We start from the raw sequence: 13403 nt of genomic DNA on the forward strand, positions 1-13403 counted from the left end.
TGCTCCAGAATGCAGCACTCAGAGATGTCACTAGATCATTGGAAAATTTGTTGGACATGGTAGGATTCTGGAGCACGGCTAGAGAACCTGAACAAAAATTCACCAATACCTACCTGTATGTTAAATGCCATGACACAAGAGCAGGGAGACACTCTTCTTCTAATTCAGGTTTACCCTTTAAAATTATTCTCTAAGAAAAGCTCACTTTAGCTGCGATATAGCACTGTTGTATATCAGAGAAATTCAGACAAAGGAATTCCAACTTGAACAGGATTTGCAACAGTAAGGGAAAATATCGTCTAATATTCTAATGGACCACATTAACTCTGGAAGATGGCATTATTTCTAAGATGACTCGGATCACTCAGGTTTTAATCTAATCGTGCTGAGTCATGATTACAAGATATTAATTACTCATTTGGTAAGTTATTTTTGTTTTTAATTTCCCTGGAGATTTATGTGCTAGATTTACAGTCACGTACCCAATTACAGTTAAGACACTGTAGCCAAAATGACTCCACAAATGGTATTATGCAAATCAATTACAGTAAATCACTATGGATCTCACAAGCAGCAAAAGTTATTGCTATCCTTTTTGCATACTCGTAACTTTCTAAACAACTAATTTCAGCTAAAACTGCTTGCTGTCTTGTGCTATGGTGAAGTCTGAATAAAATCTGTTCACCTCTAGGAATACATGGGAAGGAAGAGGAAAATTTCACTTTATTTCTGCTGAATACCCAATCTCGCAAAGACGTGTGTGTGTATATGTATGTGTGTGCTCTTCTAGAGACCGGTCTCCACCTAGCTGAAATCCTGGCATAAGTCTTCGTAACTTCAGAAACATGATGGCTATTTTCACAAGAGCATCTCTGCAGCTAAGCCTTCCTAAGATGGCACACTGCAAGACTAGCCCGCAAGCCCCAAATCCATATTATCAATATTAATTATGTAGATAAGGCTTTGGACTACTCCCCCGGAGGAGATGATGGAGTTTTTTAAAGCCTTGACTGACAAACTGACCCACAAACTGAAGCTGCCTCTGGACTTGCTGAACATACCCATTTGTGAACAAAGAAGAGACTCATCTCCTAACTCATCACTCTGCTTAAAATTTAGCATGGTTCAGCTGGCTTCCCCTTACTTTAGAACAGAAAATGCCTCTAGCATCCTGGCCATTTTCTCTGCTTTGCCTGGAAAAACGTGTCAAACTTAAAGGCATATACACATATTCATGAGGGAAACACTGGGCAAAGAAAGGTCACAAGGTGCCAGGGCCACACAGGCATGGGAAAGCAATAATCAGTAAATGGTCACTTTACCACGGAGGCAGTTAAAGAGATAGTTGCTGCTATTTCATAGTAGGTTGTCCACTCAGAGGTCATCGTTGATGGGTTGAAGTAAAACATTTCTACAACATATTTCCTGAACACCCCAAGGAAGGGTCTGTTCCAGCTCAAAACCACAGCAGTAGGTCCCAGAGGGTAAAGCGTCAGATCCTTTATTCCAGTGGGCACTATAAACCAGAAACTGTGGTTAGTAATGTGTGCGTTATCAGTTACACTTTATTTTAGAACAATACCTTTCCTTAAGCAAGTTCTACTTCTGGTAGAAGTTCTATTTCTGGTTTGTTCCTGACTTTAAATCCCAACAACTTCCTTGTAAGAAGTAGTGGAATACCAATTTTCAGGATTTGTTCTCCAGTTCATTACGTCTACTTTTCCAGAGATGGCTAGAGGCTACTTGGTGTTGGCTGCTTAGCTTGAGATAAAGTACAGGGCTTGATTTTTCAAAAATGGATGGTTCAACTCTGCTTTAAAAATCAGGTTGTTTAGGAGATATTTCAAGTTGCTCAAAAACAAAAGATTCAAAAGTCATAACACTTTGAAAGATAAAGGGTATGAGAAAGAACAGTTTTTATGTCTATCCCTCCTTCCCTGGGGAACCTGAAGGTTCTGTCATGTATTGCTATTCTTGCCTCACAGATGATGACACTGAGAAAGAGAAGTCAAATGATTTGAAAAATGTCACATAAGGGTCAACCTCTGCAACCTTTACTTGTGTGGAAAGCAATTATTCTTCATGACTTAACTGAGGCTACTTAAATAAGTTCTTTGCTAACATTTGCAAGGGCTGCAGAGCCCCAGCTATTGCATGCTGGGTCAGAGCCGAGACCAGCACCCAAATTACTTCAGCCCATGTTAACACAATTACCTTTCCTTTCATAAATCATTTACCACATCTTTGCTTTGCTTTCTCTAAAGTGTTAGTACTCACCCAGAGAAAGTGAGGCTTAGGATAAGTATGGGGAGAATTGAAAACTTTCACAAGTGTTTTTAATCTTATTTCAGTTTCATTCATCATTAACCACCACTGATAATTTCACAGAACAGTTTGTTTTGCAGTTCTACTATCTTAATATCAAATTAACTATCCTGATATAAGAACTGAAAACTCAAACAACTGGTGTTTTACTCCATAAAAACATTCCTTTTATAATAAGAAACCTATGAGATATTTTGTTTAGAAACTGATTGACATTTTGAGTTTAGTAAGAACCTTTCATGGTTGTGAGGCCACAAAAAAGTGGAGAAAATGTAGGAACTTATTTACTTTGGGAATATACGATTTTACTTTCTCAAGTGAAAATAGAATGTTGCAGATTTCTGAAGTAACTACAGTGTGAAATAAAATCAAAAGCATTCATAAAAATTGTCAAATGATAGAAATTTTAATAATAAAGTATGTAGATATATTTGCTTACTATTTTTCCTTTACTGAAATATACCATACTCTCTTTTCAAATTTTTATTCAGGCCCATTTTATGAAAATATATAAGGAGATTGCCTAGAATGAAAGGGCTCTCACCATATTCACTAGTCCACATATTTGCTTTCATTTAAGGATTCAATTCTAAACAGGTTAACTGCTTTTTTCTGTTTCACTTTCTTCCCTACATCACAGAGAGGAAGCAGAATGAAAACTTTTGAAGATCTCTAGCTTTCAGTCACCTGCTCTCCCACAAAGTAGACTATTTGTCAAAAGAGCTGGGTGATTCAGGCTAAATATTTCTCTGTAAGTGTAACTCTATACACTGAATCTCTTTCTCTTTGCCCATTCCCTTCTTCATACTTTTTGTTAAAATGGTAACCTTAACAAAATAAATGATACTACTAAAAGATAGTGAATTCTATCCTAAGTGACTTTTTATTTAGGAGCCTGGTGGAATTCCAGATTATAGGCAGCAGCTCTGCCTGGTGGCCATAAAACTATTTTCTTGAAAATGTTACTCTCAGTCTTAGAGGGTTCTTCTTATCCTCAAATCCTCACATCTCAAAGCAGAGAACATCAAGATCCACTGTTAAATTCAAGAAAATCAAGGCATGCACAACTGAAAGTGGTGATGGTCATGTAGTACCATAGGAGATAAGCCAGCTCTCCTGACTCTTAGCACTGTGGCCTTCAGACTGGGCCACATCACAGCCTTCACAAAGCACATTTGCAACAAATGTCTTAACAGCAGTCCCACAGACTTCATGAGATAGTGGGAATAAATCACATGTAGGAATCACCCACTTCTCTCCATGCATCACAGACCACCCGCAGCTCAGGCTGGCTCCACCTAAGTGAAGTGACTCCCACCCTAAATGACATAGACGATGAGCTCCGCTACAGATAATCATATATTCAGGTGTCCGAGGGTGAACATGGTTCTTTCCACAGGGCCCTGTGTGTGTGAAGCCTGGCCATAATTGCTCTCTAGTTAGGTTTAGTAATAATAACATTTAAATGTGAAATATCTATCTTCCACTGAAGGAGTATTTTACCCACCTCAGTAATGGGATAGACAATGCAAGAAAAATATTCTCAATAAGCATTCATTACGTTTGAAATAACCAACATGACAAATTTGTTCTCCTTCATGGGCTCTAGGGCTTAGTGAATACACTACACATATTTAAAAACAAACCAAACCAAAACACATAGCAAACAGCAGATGCAGGGTTTACCAATGGAAAATGTAACAGGATCAGAAGGCGGTCCAACCAATGGTCCTTTCCGTAAGTAAACCACAACTTGGTACTGGGCACCAGGAACAAGATTTTCAATGAGGCTGCTACTTGAATTCACCTAATAGCAGGGGGGGGAAATACATCAGATATGAGGTATTTACTTGGTTAATTAAAAGATTGAGACTGTATACGAAGTAGTCCATTTACAAAAGGCATGATTCCGAAGACAGAGGCATCAGAAGGCAAAACTCCATTCATTAAGCCCAAAATGGCAAAACTGTGAAAGGCTTGACAAATGGTCTGACTCAGAGAATCACACTTGCTTCACTGTGCAAGGTCAGCTGTCACACTGCAGACCCACTCTCTCTTACTGTCAAAGTTTATTGAAATATTCAGGCTACAATATTCATATTGAGGTGATATTAGTTAGAGTACTTAGAGTATTAGTGTGAGTACTTAGTTAGAGTACTTAGTGTGTTTTTAATAAAAGCCATCTGATTCACCTGGAGCTATGTGAGCTGAAGGCAGTGTTATGGGAAAGCTGTCTTCTGAATGCAAGTGTTAAGTGGCTGCATGGTGAAATCAGAGAGGAATTACTCTTTCACCTCTCCCGCATAGCACTGCAAAACCTCACTAAGGGACCTTGTGATTTTTCTTTTCAGCTCGAAACATCACCATTAAAATTGCTGCTGTGGCACACGAGGTATCGGTCAGAGCAGGAGGCAGAATGCCTGACCAGGTGATTCCTGGTCTGATTCAATAGGAAAAGTCTTATCTCCTGAAGAGCCAGTTAACAGCAAATGCACAAAACAGCTTTGAGGAAAGGACTTCATGCACCCCCTTCTAGAACTGCAGGCTGATATTTCCTACTAATATTTTCTTTGCAACCTTTCCAAAGTCTGTATCACAGCCACCTCTGCACTGGCGTTTTATTGCAATTCACATGACTTCATCAGTGCTAGCACAGATTTAGTGAGGAAGGGAATTTGTCTTTAACAGCTGCTTTGGAAAGCTAAATCACTTTCAAATCACCCACAATGGTAGAAATGGAGACAACTTTGCACTGAATTTTGCCCTTTTCAGTTTGTCAAGGAGAATTCAAACCAACAAACAGTAATAATTCCAGGTATAACAGGCTGATAAAATTTGATTAGAGCTGGTGCGAATATTTGTAATGAGAAAAAGAAAAATAATTTAGCCCCTTCTTCCTACTTGCAATAAACACACATTTACTTTTACAGATAACTTGTTTATTCACAGATTAGCTTTAAGCACTTGTTTTTAATATTGTAGATGAATTTTGTATTATTTCCTTTAATCATATATGTGTATACTTGCTACCTCTGGTTTATAATCGCACACCGTATTGTTTTGCTTCCTGATGTAATGACTGCACTTTTAATAAATGAAAGGAAAATAACTCAAGGAGATTACAACCTGATTCTGAAAAACAATTCTCAAATTGTCAACTAAAGACATTTGCAAACATTTAAGTTCATGGAGAGTCTTGGAATGAAACCCAAAACATTTTGACAAAGATTGGTTTTAAAAGACATTTTTAAAGGATGCAGACTCCCTGTATTAATTAGCTTGCAGGGCTAATCACAAATTTGAAGGGGATGAAGATTTACTGGGAGTGTTAGTGGTCTCCTTCCATTCCCATGGACAAGCTGAGGGTGCAGCAGGGCAGCACTGCAGTCATTTGCAGACTTCTCCATCACACACACTTAGGGAGCCAGACAGAAATTGTGGCACTGCTCAGAAAATGGCCTTATCAACATCTCGGTAAGGTAACTGAGATGTGGGCTAAAACATCTTTATAATTGAAGCCGCATGCCACTGATCCATCATAGCCACAGGATCTAACATGGGGTTGCACTCACTAAGGGTTTCAAGTAACAGAAAGCTGTCCTATTTGGGGGTTCAGGATTATTGATCATAATATACGTGTCCCATATGGCAGCCCTACAGAATTATTGCCCATCCAAATCACAGGCGGTCTGGATTATTATTTACTTCCCAGTGCTGACAGCTTTTTTGATGGATGAAAAGAAAAGCTGACTTCCGATCACCTCTAAACTTCCAGAAAGTTTAGTCAGGTTCTGTATTCATACGTAGGAAATCTAATAAAGAATTTATGCAAGTTTGATGACAGTCATGCATGTGAGTACTTTGCTTAATATAAGTGTATTACAGCATATACCTAAGTGTTATTATGATATGGCACCATTTTGCCTACTGCCATTGTACTGGTTTCAGCTGGGATAGAGTTAATTTCCTTTCTGGTGGCTGCTGTGTTTCAGATTTGGTATGAAAGGAATGTTGACAATATATATTGTTTTACTTGTTGTCAGGTGTTGTTTATATTAGTCAAGGACTTTTTTCAGCTTCCCATAGAAGCTTGCCAACCAAATATTCCATACCATAGACGCCATCAGTATATAAATGGCGGTTGGCCAGAGGACAGGAATCCACAATCGCTGCATGAGATGGGCTGGGCAACCAATCACCGGGCGGTGAGAGTTACTTGTGTTGTGTTACTTTATTTTGTATATTCTTTTACCATTATCGCTGTTATTATTATTATTGTTGTTGTTATTTTTGTATCCCATTATTGTTCTATTAAATTGTCTTTATCTCAAACCATGAGGTAGTTTTTTTTTCCCCTTTCCCCTCCTTTCTCCCTCTTCTCCCCACCCTTCTTGCGGGGGGAAAGGGGAGAATTGAGTGAGCAGCTGTGTGGTCCTTGCTGCCAGCTGGGGTTAAACCACAACAGCCACAAAAATGTCTCAAAGGGTACAACATAACTCACAAGCTTGAACAGAGGAACAGAAATACGATTTTAACACTGCTGTGGTTTACTCTACATTTTCTTTCCTGAATGCTGTGCTCTTCTCTCTGCTCTGAATCGGCTATGTCCCTTTAGATTGCAGAAGGGAGCAGGGCCTACCTCTGCGCTTTGCTTTCCTGAGCCTGATAGGCCTCTCGGGCATGACAATCCCAAACGGCAAGGTGATTAGCAATTTTTTTCACCCTGTGTTTGAAAAGGCTCCGGCTTCCAGCACCTACCTCAGTGCAGTAGTGCTTTTCAAGCCTTTGACTTTCCTTTTGCTTCTGACAGGTCAGGGAGACCACGGACACGATGGTGCCATTGCCACCACTCTCTTGTGATGCCGTCCAGGATGTCAGGGCAGTAGTGGAGCTTAGCACCGTCACAGTCACGTGCTGGGGTTTTTCAGTGAGCTCTTCTATCCATTCACCTGTGGGGCCTGGGACATGTCCCAAAAGCACATTTCAACATGTCAGTCTATGCATTTGAGGCACTGATGTTAAAACATTCTTTCACGGGACTATTTAGTACTGGTAAAAGAGGCTGGGCTGACAGCCATCCATCTCCACAGCCCTCCGGCAGCGAAGATGGCAGCCTCTGGGGGGAAACAGCCTGTGGCCGGTGCCATTTCACCTGTAGCAGAGAAGGAGATGATGAGAGAAACTTCACTGTTCGAAAATTCAGATTGCAGTATTCTCTATTGCTCACCAGAAACCGCCCAGCAGTATCAGATTTTCTCCAAGGGAATGTTTAAAAGAGGTGACATCCAATAATCTACAGATCATTGACAAATATTAAAGGACAAGCACACAATTTTTTCTCCTCTCCACACACTAACCTACCCTCTAAGTGTACTACAGCCTTGAAGTGTGAAGATCAAGTTCACCGCGGTTACCATAGTGAAGAATCTCATTCTCCATCAGGCTTTGTGAAGCACTTAGTAGAGAACACAGGTTTAAGCATAGATAAAATAAAAATTTGGAAAATAACTTCAGCTAGACTTGATCAAAATTCCAGACTGCATGAAAACTGTCAGCTTTTCTTACAACTTTTTAAGTGACACTTGTGACAGCTCTCTCCTTAACATCCCTTTCCTCCACACAATTCTAATAGGGTTTTAAGTGTATTCAGAAAATAAAACAAATGCCAGAGCAAGAATTTGGTGTAAGATCAGCCTATAATATTTGACATTCCAGGATGCTACCTGGGTGCAATAAAAATATTGTGTAATACAAGCCAGTAATTTGACAGGATGATTCACTGACCAAATGCCACAAGGATAAGATAAGGCTGAAGCTGTGAGCAAAATTTATTCATAACAGCAGACCCACACCTACTCAGGTAAAAAGAGGAATTAGATCATTAGATTTGTCTCTGGAGCCAGCAGATGTCTGTGTAGGTCTTACAATTCAGAAATTTTTTCAGCATCGGCATTAAGGGAACTGATCTACTTCATGTCACGGCCCAAAGTTGTAGTCCCCACATAAAAAGCCTACTTGATTAGACTTATAAAGAGAAATGGAAAAACAATTCCACCTTAAGAGTACTTGTGCACATCTCAAATTTGGCACACTGCCAGAAATGCATATAAAAATTTATCTAAAATACTAAGGATCTTGCATTTGTCAGAATGAATAAGACAACTGCCAAGAATCCTCATGGGGTTCAAAAAGGATGCAAAACTAACAGACAAAACCCAAATCCCCAAATATCTTCACATGTTACATGTAAAATGAAAATATTTGTTACATTCCTGTAACACCTTAATCTTTTATACCCAATGAGATTCAAGTTCATCCTTAATCTAGCACTATACGTATACTTTGGATTAACGTTTTCTCCGGTCTCTGCCCCCAGTTAGTAGACTTCATGGAGGACACTGTATTGCATATTGCTTAATGGAAATAAGTCACACCTTGTAAAATGGAATAATATTTGGTACTAATAGCAATGCTACATAATTTATTTCATATACTTGTATACTTACATATACTTTAATGCTTTCCATATAATGGAGCTGTCTAATAACTATTCCTAAATAAAACCGGAAGACAGTGAAATTAAACAGCAGAGACCCTTTCTCTCATGTGCTGTTTCCTCTTTTCTCTTTGTTTTCCATGTAACGTTTCTTTCAACTATAAAATTGTTAAAAACATAGGAGTGATAGTGGAATTCAGTTACATGCAGTCAGCATTATGACGAATTTAAGCCTAAATAGTTAATATTTGTAAATGTTACGAGCTACTAAAGACACAATTTTTGTTAGTAATGGACTTAAGTACTTGAGTACCTTTCCTTTTACTATGAATATTTCTGCCAGCCTTAGCTACGTTGTCTTGTTGCAGCATTCATGACTTGGGGGAGACACTATCCTCCCACATGTAAAATCGTGTTGTGCTGCAAGTATTCCCCTATTAGGGAATTTGTAGGCTGTATCTATTTCCTTTTGTAGAAAAAGGTACAAAGATGACCAGAAGGATAATAATCTGAATTCACCAACACGTGTCTCACTTGCTGATCTAATTGTCAGTCATGATATTAGTTTACACACTAGTGTATTATTTTTTTGTCTTTTACTAAATCTTCAGCTAAGAAACCCTGGGATTCTACAGGGAAATAATAAATTACTTTTTCTCCTCTGAATTTAGCAGGCTGAACTATTTCATCTACTGTAATTCGCCCTGTGTTCTCTCAGAGACCATGTAATTTCAGAGTTCAGTGTTTAATTGCGCAATTCCCACACTCTCAGTCTGAGATGCCCTTCATCCCTAACCCGGTACATACAGCCTCCAGGGTAAGAAAGTTAAATGTTTTCAAGAATCTCTATAACGACCAATTGAATTCTCGGAATTAAATCCTCTTTTTGAAAGATGTAAGAGGGGAACCTGTTGCAGTGAGCCACTTCTGAGCACTGGGCAATCACTCTATCAAATACCTCACCTGCTTTCAGTTCTTAGCTCTGCCCGGATGGTACAATGAAGGCCCATCCAGGCAGGTTATAATCTATTTGCACTATATTTCCTTCTCCGACACAGGGAATTCCAGAAGACTGGACTTGTCTGATCCTGCAGCAGATGCCATAGCTATCACAGTGGTCAAACTCCGTACGTTATAGTTATATTGGTCTGGGAGACAAAGTCAGATTTGTTGAGATACTTACTGATGTAAAAGCTAAGCGTTTTTGCTGATTGACTTCCACGAACTTCACAAGAGCCAGAAGAGCTAAAAGTTGTTACAGACAACTTATATTTTCCTGGTTCTTTCAGTTCAGCAACAAATTTGTGAGTGTCCTCACTTACTGTCAAAAATTCCGTGGAGTTCTCTAAATCAGGAGAAAAAAAAGTGTGGATTAATTGAAGTTTGAAAGGCTCCAGCCACCGAGAAAATGATTTATATCAGAAATGCTAATACTGTTCCTGCTGTGGGATTAAAATGTATCCAAAAGGACTGGATTTATGTGGGTAGTTTTACTTCTCAGCATCAGCACAAGAGTAATTAATGACTAAGGTTGCAGTATAGGTGTAGAGGAACAATAAACCCAGGACAAATTTTGATTCAGTAACAGGGATGATAAAATAAGCTTGCCATGACTGTGCAAGTGAAAAACAGCATGGCATGGAAGAAAAGGAGCTTCCAGTTTTCTATCTATTGCCTTCTTATTCTGCAAAAAAAAGTATTTGCCCTCAGTGTGGGAAGGCTTATGAAAACTGCTTTTCAGGAAATAAAGCCCAGCCAGAACTAGATGCTGTTCAATACAAGAAAGTTCTCGAGAACTACAGGAGATCTAACAAAGCCTGCTGAAGCACAGTACTAGGTAATTAATAATTTGTAGAGGAGACTACGCATCAATGGAATTACAGAAAAAGCGCTATGAGAAGAGTATAAGGCTCTGTTTTACCTTCCCTTTCAATATTGATATAGAAACCATCAAATGCAGTAGGAGGCTTTGGTGGTAACCAGGTCAGCACCATCTGTACAGGAAGGAAGGAGGGGGGCTCTGGCTTGAGTTTTCCAGATGCGTTGACTTCATTGGCCTCGTAATCACTGGAAACTGCATTGACAAACTCCTCTTCGCCCTCTGACAACTCAGCTTCGTTAGACCACCAGTACGGCTGTGATGTGGTTTCATACTCAGTGCTGTTATAGCGGTAATCTGGCCAGGCCACAGATGTGTTCACAACTGGAACATCAGGTGGGTTGTCAGAAAAACGGCTATGTTTTTCTTTCCTTATGATTTCTTGTGGTCCTATGAAGGATTCTTCTGCAAAATTCCCACTGTGCTCTTCCCAGTTGTTTCTGTTGATTGGTACAATCTGAACAGAAATGTTTCGAGGTGGGTAAGGAACTAAAAGAGAAGCAAGGGTTAGTCTTTTAATAGGTATGTTCTGTGAATCTTTATGATGTGTTAATTCCTCAGAGAAACACTGTTTGCAGAAAAACAGTGCATCTATGGATAATTTGAAATAACTTGTTCTTTTAAGGTTCTCCCTTCTCTTACATACACTTATAGCAGCAGTGATTCTCTAGTGGGATCAAGATGAGAGTAAATTCACAGAAGAATTATGACTCAAGAATACCAGGAAGAAAAGTATATGTGAAGCCACAGTAAATCAGACTTCAATGCTTTTACAGCAGCAAGGCTACTCCTGTAAGAGTGGATATTAATTTATTTTACTATGTCTTCTGGAAAGATTTTGATCAGGGAAAAAATACTTCTGTAAAAATGAATTGAAAAATATACGCAGAACTAATATACGGCATAGCTCATATTTAAAAAGTATGATCTTCACGTTGCTGTAGGGCTTTTCATATGCTTTTAGCATCCACTTTTTCACAAGCATTAAACATCAGTTTAAATTTTAATATTTGTGAAAGCTTAATGTTAAGACTTGGGTCTCCAGAAGACAAAATTCTGGCATGCAAAGAAGTTACTTCAACTTATGACAGGAGGTGAACACCCAGCATTTTGTCTGCATCACTGTAATCGCTTGTCTGTCTGCCCTTACACACAACAAGTATGAGTAGCCTCTGCAAACAATTCTGACTGGCACCTTTTAAGCTGGCTCCTTACAACACACTAATTTGCTCACCTTCCCTGTCCCAGCCATGGCCAGTAATACAAAACCAGATACTACAATTTTGTTGCAGTTTATGTGAAGAATGAGGGATGGGAGGGCAGCAGGAAAGAAAAAACGTGACCCTGTTGGTTGCATTCTTATGGTTCAATATCTCAGTAACTATATTTAGGATCCTCAGGACAGAACTCAGCTGGCACCAGTTGGCTTTGCTCTGTCCAAGGAAATGGACCAACACCAGTGTATTCATCTGAAGATTTGGCCTTTTGATTTTACCACTGGTTCATTTCACTTCGGACCCTGGAAAATGTCCATTGTCAGACAGATTAAAAGGCAAGTTTTAGGCACAACCCCAGGACCAAATTAAATTAGTTCTGGACCCTGAACAAATGTAACTTTGAGCCTTTGCAACATTGCTGTCTTGGAAATTAAAAGTTCATGCTTCAGGCCATAAACTGGCCGCCAAGTAGGACAAATACGACATTCTTCTTCTCTGTGACAGAAGACTGCACGATGAGGAAGGCCTTCTCCAACAGTTTAGCTATGATTCACTGCGCAAGGAGACAGACCAATATAGATAGATTAACAGTATGCTCAGCGCGGCTATTCTGGTGGTTTAAAAATTAATTCTCAGCACAAGGCCTAGGATATCTCAGGAGAATCAGAATTGATTTCCTAAGAAGCAAACTTTATAACAGAAACAGTCATGCAAATTTCCCTTTGCACTGTACACATAACCCTCTGTACTAGCCACAGCATCCTCCTCCCGTGCTCCTGGGCCAGGAGCAGCTCCCAGGACTGTTCCCACACAGACCTTCCTCTCTGTGGGATCAATCCTCTCCCCATGGCAGAAGGGAAAGCAGACAGACAGACTTGGAGCAAATGGTACGCAATCATTTTCTTCACCTGTTCTGTGCTGTTTGGGCTCGTGCTGGACCCCACTGTACTCCACCAGCGTGCTTTTGTTGAAGGTTGCTTCTGATACCAACTGAAATGTAATGTTACTGTAGCATATACCTGGTAGCCAGTGATTGAAAACGGTTTTACCTTTAAAGAAATCTGCAGAAGGTTTAAAAAGAAAAGAAGAAAGAAAAAAAAAAAGAGGAAAATACATCAAATGTTCACTTTCTGATAATGCAACTGTATGTGCTGAACCGGCAGTGTTTCAGATGTTTAAACATTGCTCAGCTTGGAATAAGACATGAAATTCTAATAATTCAGTTTCCCAACATTTTTTTCTGGCTGTCAAAGCCACTTTGCTACAAAAGAGGAAAAAAAAAATAATAAAAAAAATAAAAAGCCCAGCACAAGAAACATGAACCACTTTTCACAGGAAAGGGAACTGAATCTGGCAACCTGTTCCGTGTGACGCTGAATATCTCAAAGAGCATCTGGCAGTTTCTGCAGTTTAACTGCTGCACGCAAAAGCCTCCTTGGTCTTTTGCTGACTGAAGCATAGGGTTGGGGAGGGGGGTAGATGCTGA

At 39.5% G+C, this 13403-nt stretch overlaps 1 protein-coding gene across 1 annotated transcript in view; it reads right to left on the minus strand.

Annotated features, from left to right (window-relative positions):
• PTPRO (protein tyrosine phosphatase receptor type O) overlaps positions 1-13403 on the minus strand; it is a 151849-nt gene that overhangs the window by 40245 nt on the left and 98201 nt on the right. Inside the window, 6 exon segments of the mRNA XM_074168585.1 lie at positions 1323-1516; positions 4012-4132; positions 7084-7283; positions 10005-10166; positions 10743-11189; positions 12826-12978. Of these exon segments, the coding sequence (XP_074024686.1) occupies positions 1323-1516; positions 4012-4132; positions 7084-7283; positions 10005-10166; positions 10743-11189; positions 12826-12978 (1277 nt within the window).

Source organism: Numenius arquata, chromosome 2 (assembly GCF_964106895.1).
Source record: "Numenius arquata chromosome 2, bNumArq3.hap1.1, whole genome shotgun sequence".
NCBI classification, from domain to species: domain Eukaryota; kingdom Metazoa; phylum Chordata; class Aves; order Charadriiformes; family Scolopacidae; genus Numenius; species Numenius arquata.